Below are 15,261 nucleotides of genomic sequence, written 5' to 3' on the forward strand. Positions count from 1 at the left end.
AAATTATTTATTTTACGGAAAAGGATTAAATGCAATTCTATCAGCAGTAAACGCCAGCTATTTCGATCAGTGCTATTTTTGTCTTAAAGTTTAATTAGAAGTTGCAATAAAAGTTTTTGAAACTTTCCAAACTTTTTTAAAAAATCATAAAAGTTGCAAGACAGTGATTCGCAAAAGTTATGCTCACCATAAAAACAGCTGTCCAAATAAACTGAAAAGTAAAGGTTTTCCTTCCCTCCTCCTGCCTCTCTTTAATCCCGATTGTATTTAAGAAGCGGTTCTCCTACCCGCTGTGGTTACAGTATCCACTAGAACTAATCTGCAAACTGGTGGCTCTCTCAGCGACAGCGCAGCCTGAACCATTCACAGGGACATTGTAATTGCCATCTGCCAAAAGGGTAACCTTACTAAAAAAATCACATAACAGATAAATTCATATTCACCACTTCTTGCAGAATAACATGACACTCTTCAATTTAAAAATAAGGAAGACCTATTTGTGTCATAATTTTTGTTTCCGTCCTCGTCCGTTACTCAAATTCTTTGATTTTTCTAAAACTGCTACCCCTTCTCTCCTCTTGGTTAGAGGGGCCAGCTGGTCGGGGTTCTTGGATCGTTGCGTGTTGGAGTACGCATGCGCCCCGTCCCGGCTGCGCGTTGCCTCACGGGATTTGTAGTTCCCCTCCCATTAAACCCCCAGCCATTTAATTACAAATCGGAAACTCCAACCCCCAGCTGTCCTAGCGGTCGCGGTGGCTGGCTATCCTATATATAGGACTCGAAGGGCGACTGCGCATGTCTAAAAGAACCACCGTGGCAAGATGGCGGCGCGCAGGCAGTGCGGGGATCCAGGAGCGGGGACTTTGCAAACCGCTTATTTCTTATTGCTGGTGAGTTGACCGCGTCCTCCCTCGTCAGGACGCAAGCGATCTCATTTATTGTAGAAAGAGGAAGGAGGGTGGCGGTGTCATTCCATAATTGTGGTTTGCGTTGATCCATAGCGGAGTTGCCAGGGGAATGCCAGTTGGTGTGTGTGTGTATGTGTGTGTGTGTGTGTGTGTGGGGAGGGGGGGTGGGTGGGTGGGAAGGGGACTGGGGGGGGGTGGGGAGGACCGGGGGGGTGGGGAAGGCTGAGCGGCGGCGGTTGCCAAGGGGCCAGGCACCAACCTGCGGTGCCCGCACATAGTCATCCTGCAGCTTGTCCAGGTGTCGCTCTCCCCACTTTCACAAATCACTTCAGCTGTCCGCAAAACTGCGGCTTTGTGTCTTGTAGCGGGTGAAAGCTTAGTTTTCGTGCGTGTGTGCGTTCTAGCTCCTTGTGCATTCATATTTAGCGCAATCAGTGCTTGCGTTTTATTGTAGTAAATTCCAACAGTTCGACCGCGTAGCTCAAGTCATAAGCAAATATTTGTATATACACCTTATGTCAATTAATGAAAGAGGCTCTTTAAGGTAACGCATCACCCTTGTGACTTTAAGTACTTTAAGATTAAATTGTACTTTAAGATCCGGGTTTTCTTCCTTGGAAGTAATTGGCAGAGTTAGAGAGGAAATAGAGAAAATATTTGTAAGGGCATGGTACTCCAGAAACGCTCACTACACGTAAAAATTACTTGGGAATGTCTACATGAAGAGCAGGACTGTAAGACCCAGACTGGTGAGCTCATAGAATCATAGAGATGAACAGCATGGAAACAGACCCTTCGGTCCAACCCAATCTAGTCCCACCTGCCAGCACCAGACCCACATCCCTCCAAACCCTTCCTATTCATATACCCATCCAAATGCCTCTTAAATGTTGCAATTGTGCCAGCCTCCACCACTTCCTCTGGCAGCTCATTCCATACACGTAGCACCATGTGTGTGAAAAGTTTACAACTTGGCACGTAAGTGTTGGGCCAAATGACCACCTTGTTTCTCTTAATTGTTCTGATTCTGCCCTGAGCACTTTTGAGCTTTGCACTCTTTTTTTTACTTGGTCCACAATTATTGTCGAATAGCAGATATGGAATGGGTGTGGGACGTGACATTGAGAACGTAACTGTAAACATTGCCCAAAAGTCCACAAGCTTATCTGTGTGTCTGAGTGTACCTGCTCTCAAAAAGCAACAAAAAAGATTTGGCAGCCTGGCACAAAAACAGAAAATGTTACAAGTGTATGACAGGAAGGAAAGTATCTGTGGATAGAAGAAAAGTCCTATTTCAGGTCTATGACATTATTGTTGTCAAAATAATTCAGAAGAGGAAGTCTGAAATAAAAACAAAAATGCTAAAATGCCAGTGGGCTGGAGAAGTGTCATCAAGCTGAAATGTTAACTTGGATAAGATTCCCTACAGTGTGGAACAGAGCATTCGGCCCAACAAGTCCACACCGACCCTCCAAAGAGTAACCCACCCAGACCCATTTCCCTCTGACTAATGCACCTAACATGATGGGCAATTTAACATGGCCAATTCACCTTGCCCGCACATCTTTGGACTGTGGGGGGAAACCTACACAGACACAGGGCAAATGTACAAACTCCACACAGACAGTCACCCGAGGCTGGAATCAAACCTGGGACGCTGGTGCTGTGAGGCAGCAATGCTAACCACTGAGCCACCGCGCCGCCCAACTCTGTCTTTCCATCTCCTCAGACTATCTGATCATTTCTAGCATTTTAGTTTGTCTTTTCAAAACAGATGTTTGGGCCAACTTTTCACAAGTTGTTTGTTTTTAATCTGCAATGGCCATACAAGTTTCTGTATTTAAGGAGTCAGAACTACTATATTTGTCTAATGATTCCAATCACTTTGACATCAACTTTTATTATGTACTTTGAAAATTTATATCAAGTTTAAATAAAATCTGGAATGGATAAAATTGTGTATGAAGTGGTTAGATTAATGCATTATGAAACTATTTTTTATTTGTGTATTGTATCAGCACACTTCTTACTTTATTATTCTCTGTTCTCAACAACTTCACCAGTGATAGCCAGAAGCATTTTTAGGCTTTCTACAATCTCTTTAAATACAACCCAAAATTGGACAGTCCTTTTGATGTGCTTGTGTTATAGTTCATTGAAATCCTAGTTGCACCATTGACTATTACATTTTACCTTTTGTGAGAATAGGCTGCTTCATTTTTGAAGTAAGGCTCTCAAATGGCATTGAGCAATTGTCTGCAGACAGAGAATTTGGAGGCCTAGATAAATGGCTGGGGAATGGGGCGAATTGAGTCGCCCTTGCAGGAAGCCAGCATACATACAGTGGGATGAATAATTTTCTGTCTTGTAAAAACAGTATCAAGACTACATTCCAGTTGAGAACGAAAAGCTTCAAATCGCGAATAATTCCATGAAAATGTCAAGTTTATTGATCTAATTATCAAATTGCACAAATGATTTTATAAAGGGTGTGAAAGGGTCGAGCATTATAGAATCCCTGCAGTATTGAAACAGGCCATTCGTCCCATTGAATCCACACTCCAAAGACCATCCCACCCAGACCCATCCCCTTACCCTATTCCTGTAACCTTGAATTTTCCGCAGCTAGTCCCCTACCTAACCTACAAATCCCCGGACACTATGGGGTAATTTTCCATGGCCAATCCACTTAACCTGCCCGTCTTTGCACTGAGGGAGAACACTGGAGCAACTGAAGGAAACCCATGCAGGCACGGGGAGAATGTGCAAACTCCACACAGACAGTCATCCAAACGATGGAATCAAACCCGGGTCCCTGGCACTAAAGGCTAATAAGTGAGAAATCACGAGTTCAACCTAATGCCATTGGAGCGATAGAAAATAGTAACTATTTTGTCCACATTCTTACTCAGCAAATCCTAGATCTCAGTTAAAATGTCTAATGAATGAGGAACCATGAATTCAACCTTCATTGAGACGATTATTAGCATTTATTTAAACTTGAAACTAAAAAATAATCTGGTATCTCTGAAAGTGCCCATAGAGCTTTTAGATTGCCATGACCAGTCGGTTCATTAATTTCTTTTTGGGAGGAAATGTGTTGGACTTCCTGAGCTAACCGTGATATGATTTTTTAACTGCCCTCAAATTGGCCTGGAAAGCTGTTCAATTGTATCCAGGAAAATCAAGCTTTCCAAATAAATAAGCTCTAACATGTAGTAGTCTATAGCAAGGATGATGTGCTGACTTCCTGACACCAATCCATCATCCTCAAGATACATATCAAGTGTGCAATGAAATACTGTCCACTTGTTCGGATGAGTCAGTTCTGACAACATCTAGGTCAAAACAATACAGTGGCATAAGCATGGCTGCAGTGTGTACCATTTTCAAGATGCATTAGAACAGCTCACCAAGGCTGCTTCAGCAGTGTCTTTCAAACTTGTGACTTATATTAGCTGGAGGACAAGAATAGCTACTGCATAGGAAATCTCTTACCATCCTGATTTGGAGCTATATAATTGATCCTTCTTCATCACTGGGTCAAAGTCCTGGATCCTGTTCCATAACAGCACTGTAGATGTGTCTTCAGTCCACAAACTGCAATGATTTAAAATGATTCATCACCAATGGCAGTTAGGGATGGGAGATAATGGCTAACATTGGCATTGATGTCATATCCCATGAACCAAGAAAGAACATATGCACAACCTGGGTGAAAATTGTGAACTTCAACCTGTTTGGAGTAATGGAAAATAGTAAATATTTAGTCTACATTTTGTAGTTGCCTGTATTGTTGGGTTACTCAGAACATCATCGATTTCTGTTAAACTGTCAACTACTCATAGAAAACAACATCAATTAAGCCTATGACCATTGAAGCATCTGGTCTTCACTTTGATATCTAATGCTTCTAATGTTTTTGGAAGAATTGAGCATATTGAAGCTTTCAAAATTCTTTCTGATAAATAGGAAACTGAAATTTAGATATGCTGCAAAAAATAAGCTTTAGCCGTGCTGTGTACTTTATGATACAAAGTCATGCAGATTGGAAAGGTCCCAATAATAGCATTTTAAATCTACAGCATTGTTCAGTGGTGGAAGGGATGCTTTGGAACTTGCAAGGTAATATGTTTTTAAGTATAATTGCATGTACTCAGGTTGCTGACTTCAGCTGGAAAATCTTGCATTCAAATACACCTTTATCATTCATACAATACTTCCATTGTTCCATTTCAGCCTTTAGCAGACTGATGAAGAGTATATTTGAGAACCAGGGTCTCAAATCTAGAACTAACGTCATGATTTACCGGGCATGAGTCATCCAGCCCTCCCATATGTTTCAAAGATTTGGGCAGTCTGCAGTAGGTACCTCAAAGTTCTGGAGAGTTCCCATCATGATGCCTTCATAAGATTGTCTGAATTCATTGGAAAGGAAGGTCACCAAACTGTACCAATCATCTCTGCCAACCTTTCCCAGTGTTGCAGTGATGATCCCTCAAAACCATGCGGAGCTTGCAGTTTGTGTGCCTGACATGAGACTCCCAAACCAATTGTTTTGCTATGGATTTGGTCGCAACAGGAGACTACTAAGTGGCAGCCGAAGCTGGGGACGTGGTCAAACATCCCTGTCAATTCATTGAAGACTCTGGCATATGGCCAAGCAAACTGAGGAAGACTCATTCAGGAAGGTACTGAAAATATCAAAGGACTTCACACGGAATATGCAAGGTGGAGCTGAGGAGTCAGCAGGGCCACTCAACCTCCCAAATATAGCACCTAGTCAACCCTTCAAGAACCACACATGATGGAACCTGAAGATCATGTGTTGGGCTTTATCAGTCATCTCAGAGCCCATCAAACCAAAGTAGAAGCAAGTTTCAAGGAATTGTCTAAGAAGAAGGATCAAATGTCCTAGTACATTTTGTTGAGAAAAATGAGGAAGCCATATTGGTGTCCGTGGGGTGAAGTAGCAGAGGATCTGGGAGTACAAATCCTAAAAGTAGTGAGCCAGGTAAATGCTGCCAGTTTAAAAAAATCAAATGAAACACTGGGGTTCATCTTGGGAGGAATAAAATTGAAAAGTAGAGGAAATACTTTAAATTGATGTAGAACCTAGATTAGACCACACTTGGAATACTGTGAATGGTTTCAGTCTCTATATTTATGGAAGAGATATGAAAGGTTGAGAGGCTCTTGGGAGAAACTGGTTTATTGGAATGAGACTAGAACTTTTGGCTGTTCTTATCAGGAAAGATTGAACAGGCTAGTGCCATCCTCTCTAGGAAAGACAAAGTCAAACATGACTGGATGGAGACCTTTGAGAGCTGTTGGACTCTACACGCACTTGCAGTATCTTTCAAAGATGTGACGTAGATGTTTAAACCTGTGGGCAAGATCAGAACTGGGAACACAAATATGAGAGTCAGAAATAAATCAAATGAGAATTCAGAGCAAATGTCTTTATCTGGAATGAGTGAAGAAACTGGAGCTCTCAACCACCAGATGGGAAGTGAATTGTATAATGTTCTGGGGATCTGGATTAGTGGTGCTGGAAGAGCACAGCAGTTGCTGCCTGAACTGCTGTGCTCTTCCAGCACCACTAATCCAGAATCTGGTTTCCAGCATCGGCAGTCATTGTTTTTACCTCTAATGTTCTGGGGATCCAAGTTCGAATCCCATCAAGGCAGACGGTGGAATTTGGATTCAATTTAAAACAAAACCTGGAGTTAAGAATCTACTAATAACCATGAAACTGTTGCCAGTTGTCAAACCCATTTGACATCGCGAATGTCCATCAGAAAATCTGCCATCCTTACCTGGCCTACCTACATGTGATTCCAAACCCACAGCAATGAATCAGTAGATTCTTATTCCACATTTTTAAAATATTGGATCCAAATTCTACCATCTGCCATGGTGGTATTAAAACCTGGGCCTCAGAACATTAGCTGAGTTTCTGGATTAACACTCTAGCCATAGTACCTCTAAGCCAGTGTTTCCCTACTAACATACCAACAGATCAATTGGGCTGAATTACGTATCTACAATGTGATCCTCTGAATGTTCTGCAATTAATCAATTGTTTTTTGAAGAACTATTTCTGTTCTCCTGAAAGTTGATTTATGCACAGCAAAAAAAGCTAAGATATTAGAAAAGGTATGGACGGATCACGTTTGTGAAGGGACAAAAAGTTAAATATCTAGTTCAGTGGCGTTTGATCAAAACTGAGGAGAGACTTGTTTGGAACATGAAAACTGGCATGGACTGTTTGGGCCAAGTGGCTTATTTACTTTAGGTTTTGGATTAGTGGCGCTGGAAGAGCACAGCAGTTCAGGCAGCATCCGAGGAGCAGCAAAATCGATGTTTCGGGCAAAAACCCTTCATCAGGAATAAAGGCAGAGAGCCTGAAGCATGGAGAGATAAGCTAGAGGAGGGTGGGGGTGGGGAGAAAGTAGCATGGAAATGACCTGGGAGTTGCAGTGGGAGAGGCACTCCCTGAGATTCTTGTAGAGAGAGGACATGCAATTCAGAGGATTTGTCAGTCCTGACGATAGCTAATCCATCCGTACCTTATTTCTGTTTCTCTCTCAACAAAAAATGTCCTAGTGTTTTGAGCATTTTTTTTATTTTTATTTTGAATTTCCAACATTCACTGTATTTTGCTTTTGTCATTTTGTGGTCTTGGCTGAAATAGGAAGATTGGTCAGGACACCGAGGGAACTTGCTGCTTTAAGATAATGCAATAATATTTTAAAATCTTGGAAAGAAATATTGGCCTTCAAGTGAATGCAGGCTTGATTTGCAAAGTGATGCCAGGGCTAATGAGCACACTATGAATAGACTTGTGTTCATTCAAGTATAAAAGGTGAAAAGATATTAAAATTGAGATATAAAGTGGCTGGGCAGTGTGTATGGAAGCCATGATGTGGAGGTGCTGGTCTTAGACTGGGGTCGGCCAAGTTAAAAATCACACAACACCAGGGTATAGTCCAACAGGTTTATTTGGAAGTACTAGCTTTCAGAGTGCCGCTCCTTCGTCAGGTAGCTGTGGAGCAGGATCATGAGACAGATAATTTATAGCAAAAGGGTTCAGTGTCATGCAACTGTTTTATTGAACAAACCTTAACAGCAATCTGGGTTTGTTCAATATATCGTTTCAGTTGCATGACACTGAGATCTTTTGCTATAAATTCTGTGTCTGATGATCCTGCTGTACAGCTATCTGATGAAGAAGCAGTGCTCCAAAAGCTAGGACAGGTACACAATGCTTTATCTAAAATCCTTAGGGCCAGTTGTTTTTCGGAATTCGGAATTTTTTGGATTTCGGAATTAATGACATTTTCACATTGAAATTTCAAAAAACTAGCTAACAGCAGACACACGTGTGAATAGTTCGAGCGCTGAGATACAATTGACGCCTGCCAGTGTTGGGCCACATCACCACCACATGGCTGAGTGACATGGTTCGAGTGGGTGTGCAGTTGGGTCACCTATTCGCACGCCAAAATGATGCTTCACACTCCACGAGAAACATTGTGGTTATCGGAATTTCAGATAAAGGATTGTGTACCTGTACTTCCAAATAAACCTGTTGGACTATACCCTGGTGTTGTGATTTTTAACAGTGTATGTGGAGTAAACTATTTGCTGTTTAGAATCTTTACGTAAACTTTGAACTTATTGGCTGTATTCAGATGCATTAACAACAAGGAGCCTAAGCCTTAAAACTAGCTCCATGCCATTCAGAGGTGCTTTCAGCCAGTGCTTCACATAGTAATACAATTTTAAAGTTCTTTGCCCACTGTCCTCAACAAAAAGAAACTCTTGAAGCTGGGGGTTATTGAGGATAGGCAAAACTGAGATTGATAGATTTTTGTGAAGCCAGGATGTCAATGTTTTGGAGTCAAAGTGGGCGAGTGGAGTTTTGTTACAAATAGTCATGAGCTAACTGGCAAAACAAGCAACTGAATTGTCTATATCCATTCTCTTCTAACTGCACTGTCAAAAGATAGCAACTGCAGAAATGCAGCATACTATTATGGGCTCATTTTGATGTCTTGAGTTTGAACTTGAAGCTAAGCTTCTAATGAATTGAAGGTGGAGGTTGGTTCAATATCCATGAGTTGTCGTGTGGACCAGTTATTTGAGGGATCTGCCACCTTCAGTAACTTGTCGGTGAGTAGCTGCAAAGTATGTGTGAGGGCATTGGATGAGTGCAGGTCAGGATCAGATGCAATGTTTTCTGTGGCTGAAATATTCCAAAAGTAATCAATATCAAGAATGTTAGTGACTCTTTATCCTATTTCCATTTTTTCATCAATCCTAAAGTTGAAGCAGTGAAGTTGACAACGTTGCTACTGCATCTCTTTCTTCTGGTTATGAATATTAGTGTCTATTTGTGGAGAATATGCAAATTAGAGTGCAAAAATAGCAAATGAGATGCAACACTGAACCAAGGTTGAGGCACGTTTTTATACATTACACGTCAGTCTGTTCTAGTTCAGTTAATGGCTCATCAGCGAATATTCCAAAAATGCATTTTATTTCTGATGTTCTGCAGCCCTGAATTTAACATAGATAATTTCAGGCTACTTTTAACAGCACACATTTTCAGTCTGGGACTTATTCCAATTCAGATGACTTTATCACTGCAGTTGAATTGGGTAGATTTTGAAATGTTGATACTGGCTTTCTATTTGCCAACTGTAATTTGTGTTTCAAGAAACGTAACTGAGATATTTCTCCATAAGAGTCATTTTGCACCTCCTACCATTTTGACACCCACCTTTGCTGCCCAACAGTAACTCCTTTTGAATTTTTGACAAGCAAGTTGAAAGGAAAATGGCTAATAGGTTGTTCACTAAAGGTTTTAATTGTCGATCTTGTGTGTGAAAATTATTTTTGTCATGAATGTATTATTTATGATTATACTTACTGGAGAAGCATAATAAATATAAATCTAAGTGGTGTTCTGGTTTTTTTCGTTAACCGATCAGACTGAAGTGTGCTCCTTTTTATTTTTATTCACTTGTGGGATGTTGGGTATCTCTGCCTGGGCCAGCATTTATTGCCCATCCTTAGTTGCCTTGAGAAGATTGTGTCAGCTGCCTCCTTGATTGCTCCAGTCCATTTTATGTAAGTGCACCCACAGTGCCATAAGGGTGGCAGTTCCAGGAAATTAACCCAGCAACGCTCAATGAACAGCAATGTGCTTTCAAGTAAGGGTAATGAGTGGCTCCGAGGGATAACTGCGGTTAGCAGTGTTGCTATTGCGTCTGCTGCACTTGTTCTTCTGGATGGAAGTGGTTGTGGGTTTGGCAGGTGCTGTTGTAAAAGTCATGGCTCTCTGCTGTGCATCTTCTAGCTGGTACTCATTGCTGTTTCTGTGCATCAGTGCAGGAGGAGGCTGGATGAATGTGAATGTGATGCTAATCAACGGACTTTTTTTTCCTGGATGGTGCTAAGCTTCTTGAGTGTTGTTGGAGCTGCACTCATCCAGGCAAGCAGGGAATATGCCATCATGCTCCTGACCCAGGCCTTGTAGATGATCATCAGGCTTTGGGCAGTCAGAAATTAAATTACTCGCTGCAAGGTTCCTAGCCTCTGACCTGCTCTTCTAGCCACTCTTCATACAGTTCAGTTTCTGTTTAGTGGTACATCCAGGGTGTTGATGGTTAGGTATTCAGTCATGGTAATGTCTTTGAATGCCAATGGGCCATGGCTAGATTCTCTCTTGTTACATTCGTTTAGCGCAACTGTCACTTGGCACTTGTCAGCCCAAGCCTGGATATTGTCCAGGTCGTGCTGCATTTGAGCACAGATTGCTTCAGTATCCGAGTCTTCATGAATGGTAATGAACATTTGTGCAGTCATCAGTGAACATCCCCGTTTTCTGACCTCATGATGTAGAGAAGCACATTGAAGCAGCTAAAGATGTTTGGGCCAAGGTCACACTCCCTCTTGCTACAAAGGTCCTGTACTTGTATAGGACCTTTGTAGCAAGAGGTAGTGTCCCTATCTCTGATCTTCAGGCTCAAGTCCAACCTGCTCCAGCAGCATGCCATAACATCTGAACAGGTTGATTAGAAACTATCTTACCTTAGGAACTCCTGTAGAGGCGTCCTGGAGCTGAGATGACTGACTGATTGTCAACTGCTATACTCATTTTCCTTTGTGACAGGTAGGATTCTAACTGTGACTGTTGTCCCCCGATTCCCATTGGCTCCAGTTTTGCAGGGACTCCTTTTTGTCTAATGCGGCCTTGATGTTCAGGGTATTCACTCTCCCCTCGCTTCTTACATTCAACTCTTTTGTTAGTGTTTGAACTGAGGCTATAATGAAGTCAGGGACTGTGTGACAGAGCCCAAACTGGATGTCAATGATCAGATTATGACTATGAAGTGCTTTTAGATAACACTGTTCATGATGGCTCCATCACTTTACTGATGATCAACAGTAGACCGATGAGATGGTAAACCTGATGAAAGGCTTATGCCCAAAACATCGATTCTCCTGCTCCTCAGATGGTGCCTGACCTGTGCTTTTCCAGCACCACACTCTCGACTCTGATCTCCAGCTCCTGCAGTCCTTACTTTCTCCCAGATTAGATTTGTCCTGCTTTTCTTGTACAATGTATACCTGGGCAATTTTCTGCATTGAGTGGTTACCATGTTGCAGCTGTTCCAAAACAGCATTACTGGATGTGCAGCAAGTTCTGGAGTACAAGTCTTCAAGACTATCACTGGAGTGTTGTCAGAGTCCACAGCCTTTTGTAGTTTTCAGAGCCTCCAACTGACTCTTGATGTTGAGTGGAATGAATCAAGTTGGCATCTGTAATACAGGGATCCCTGGAAGAGGTTCTGTTATTTCAGCTACGAAAGAAAAAAAACCTTGTATTTATGCAATCTTTCATGTTTTTTTAGGATATTCCCAAGTGCATAATCAAAATGTTTTGAAAAGCCATCATTGCTGCTGTGTGGGCAAACTGCAACAACATGATGAGCTGCGTGCATGGTGGGTGAGGTCTAAGTCTTGGGCATTGGTTGAGCTTCATGCTCTTTAAATAGAGAAGAACTCTACCTAAGTATAAACCTCACCCCGGGAGCTCCCAGGTTGAATCTCTGGTCTGTGCTGGGTGACCTGAACTGCTTCCAGTACGAATGGAGCAATCAGCTTCAATACTCTGAGGCAAGGTAGGAGCACAAAATCAGCCAGAGCTTCTGATTCTCACACTGTGCAGTATGGACAGTACTGAAACTTAAGTAATCTCATTAATATATTTATCGGTTTCCTCCTTGCGTGACACTCTCAAAGTCAGTTTACATTACATCTTGCATTTCTGCCTGCCACTTGGAATGCATGTCAACGTTTCAAATTTCGATATTTCAGGACAAGACACACTTTGGAATAGATTTGCTCCATGAGGTTTAATTGTTATTGAAAGACTCTTCTCGTGAGTGTTTCGCAGCAGTTGATGCAGATGAGTCACTTCAGTTTGTCCGATGCAGTCTGTGCAGGCTGAACAATGTATTGAAAGCTTTTTCAAACTGCCAAAGGTGCTTCAGAAAGCTAGGATCTTAGATAACTGACAAGCTGTTCAGGATGACATAGCGACTGAAATTATTGATATTCCGTATAAATATATTTTTGGAAGACATTGAATGATCAAACTACTTCTTCCTTTTCTGCAAACCAGCAGATGGTCAGAATCCTTAGGAAAAACTGAACCAAATCAACGATTCTATGTTGGCATCTAAAGAAATGAGCAGCCGCGTTTCAAGGATATAATTTTTGTTTCAATTAGTGCAGGAGAAGCATTTTGCCTGTCTTGGCAATTTGAAGAAATACTGCTTGTCTGGTGCCACATAATTCTGTAGACAGAATATGCATCTGTATTATGTATTCACCAATGAACAGAAGACTAGACCATCATGAAGCACAGTCACTCAGATTCTCGCTGTTCTAACTCTGGAACTTTCCATCATTTGTCCAGCTAGCGGGCAAATAAAGATGCTCTTTGGTTTGAATGGGGATGCCAAAGTGGATGAAGTTTCCATCAGATACCTTGCTTGATTCTGCTCTTCTCTCAACTCATTTGCTGTGAAACCCTCATCCACACTTTTGTTACTTTGGCTTGGACTGCTGAGAATGCTCAAGTGTCAATCTGCCATATCCTACCTTGCAGAAATCTGCTCGTTTTGTAACTTGTGCTAAGATTCTTTCACCCGTTGTTCCTGTGCTAGCTAACTTATGTTGCTCTTAGACTAGCTCCACTTCAGTTTTCAAATTCTGATCATTATTATCAAAATTTGATGTAACTGTGTGCTCCTCCAGATTTGCAGAACTCTTTGTGCTCCAACTCTAGCTGCGTAGGTGTGGCTGGGTTTAATCACTCCACTATGGGAAGCTATGACTTCAGATGCTTAGGCCGTAAATTCTGGAAATCACTCCCTATCCATTTCCTTCCTTTTAAATGTCCACGAGAACTGATCTTTTTGCTCAAGCTTTCAGCTACCTGCCGTAACACTTCTTTATTTGGCTTGGTGTCAGATTTTGTTGTTGCTCCTGTTTTATGCCTTGATGTTTTATTATGGTGAAGATGTCACGGAAATGTAGTTTGTTGATGCAAGATCTGTGGCTATTAACACTGAACCAGAGTCAACTATCTAGTGGTTAAAAATCCCAGAAGGTAACTGGCTCACCTTAACTTCTAAAGATGCGTTAACTTTGCATAACCACTAAAAGTCTTGATGTACAAGAGCTGTTCTTAACCGCTGTTGAACAGTTTCTCTCTTTGTGGAACTTTAGCCATTCGACTAGGATTCATGGTATTGAACAAAAAACAGCCAAGTCATATGAAATCATAGTGCCTAAATCCTTTCAGCAGGTTTTGCAGACCTTATGAGAAATCAATGGACGTATTGCAGGCATTATCCTTTTGGAGGACATTTCTATCTAGCTGCCTGATTTACCTGTTTTCCTCCCCAAGGCGGTGCTATCCACGTCCCTCATGGCAGCAAAAGTGTCTCCACTGATTGAGAAAGTCGATGACCAAAAGGAACTAAAGAAACTCATGCGGACAAGAAATAACATACTGGTGCTGTACTCCAAATCAGGTGAGCAGGTTCTGCATCTTTGTCCAATAGCCTAGTGCGCTTATCACGTAAAGCCATTCTCTGTAAGCTGCCCCTTCACCCCATTTCACCTGTCCAGTAGTTGCATTCCTCGGTTATCAAATGGGCAATATAATCCAAAATTAATTCCAATACGCTGCCATTGCCTCCTCATCGACTTTCTCTGTTTTAGACCGTACATCCAACATCCAACACTGGATAAGCAGAAGCTTGCTTCAGATAAGACAGTGAAGACCAAATCCATTGAATTCAATACTGCTGCAAAGTCCATAGCCCATTGATGGGCTCATTCCCTGCATGCCAGTGTCTGAGGCTGAGCAGGACTGTTTGTGTTGTCATGTTGTATTTAACCTTGACAAGAGCTTCTGGCCACCTGTCAATTAAATTTAGTTAATTCTACTTTCAAACATCACCTAACTGTGCCTCTGGCTTAATTTATATGCTACTGAAACGCTTAATCATGGAGTAGTCCACAGGTGACAAACATTGGCCAATTTCCGACCTTAAGATAATCTAAAACTCTGCTTCCCAAATTCTAAGTTGCAGCAAGTCCCGTTAATCCATCAGAGCTTAAAAATGTGTTTCTGGAAAAGCACAACAGGTCGGGCAGCATCAAAGGAACAGGAGAATCGATGTTTCGGGGCTGCCTGATCTGCTGTACTTTTCCAGCAACACATTTTGAAGCTCTGATCTCCAGCGTCTGCAGTCCTCACATTCTCCCCGTTAATCCATCACTCCTGTACTAACTAACTTGCATTGGCTCCCTTGGCTAAGTAACAACTCCAATTTTAAAAGTGCTTCTATTTGTGTCGAATCCCTCAGGACCTCACCTTCTCGATCTCTGTAACCTCCTCTCGCCCTATAATTCCACTTCCGGCCTTTTGAAACTCTCTGATTTTGATCACTCCACTATTAAGCTACTGTGCCCTCAGGACAGGAAACCTGCTGTCTTTAGTGCCCAGGCTGGCCAATTATTGAATCCAGTTCAATATCAAAGTGATTGAATTGTTGCCTTTAAGGGGTTGATGACCATATCTCAGTAGTCAGTCATTTCTAAGGAATTTTCAGGTAGTTGATTAAATTTAAGAAACCAGCAGTTTATATATGATATATTAATTCATTACACAAAAAGTGTACAGCCGGTGACAATTAAGGCTGGTTCACTGGAACCAGAGGATAAGCAGGAGGTTAGTACAGTGTGCGTCAATCTCATTAAT

The 15,261-nt window shown here is 41.8% G+C and overlaps 2 protein-coding genes across 3 annotated transcripts in view; one reads left to right on the top strand and one right to left on the bottom strand.

Moving 5' to 3' along the window:
• sema5ba (sema domain, seven thrombospondin repeats (type 1 and type 1-like), transmembrane domain (TM) and short cytoplasmic domain, (semaphorin) 5Ba) overlaps positions 1 to 337 on the bottom strand; it is a 335,820-nt gene extending 335,483 nt beyond the window's left edge. For both annotated transcript variants that reach the window (XM_072579920.1, XM_072579916.1), the window contains exon 1: positions 188 to 337. The gene's annotated coding sequence lies outside the window, so the exon portion shown is untranslated. The remainder of the gene's footprint in view (positions 1 to 187) is intronic.
• A 474-nt stretch (positions 338 to 811) lies between these two features.
• pdia5 (protein disulfide isomerase family A, member 5) overlaps positions 812 to 15,261 on the top strand; it is a 113,730-nt gene continuing 99,280 nt past the window's right edge. Inside the window, exons 1-2 of the mRNA XM_072579921.1 lie at positions 812 to 890; positions 13,900 to 14,026. Coding sequence (XP_072436022.1) covers positions 822 to 890; positions 13,900 to 14,026 — 196 coding nt within the window. The 5' untranslated portion in view covers positions 812 to 821. The remainder of the gene's footprint in view (positions 891 to 13,899; positions 14,027 to 15,261) is intronic.

Source organism: Chiloscyllium punctatum, chromosome 10 (genome assembly GCF_047496795.1).
Source record: "Chiloscyllium punctatum isolate Juve2018m chromosome 10, sChiPun1.3, whole genome shotgun sequence".
Classification (NCBI taxonomy): Eukaryota; Metazoa; Chordata; class Chondrichthyes; order Orectolobiformes; family Hemiscylliidae; genus Chiloscyllium; species Chiloscyllium punctatum.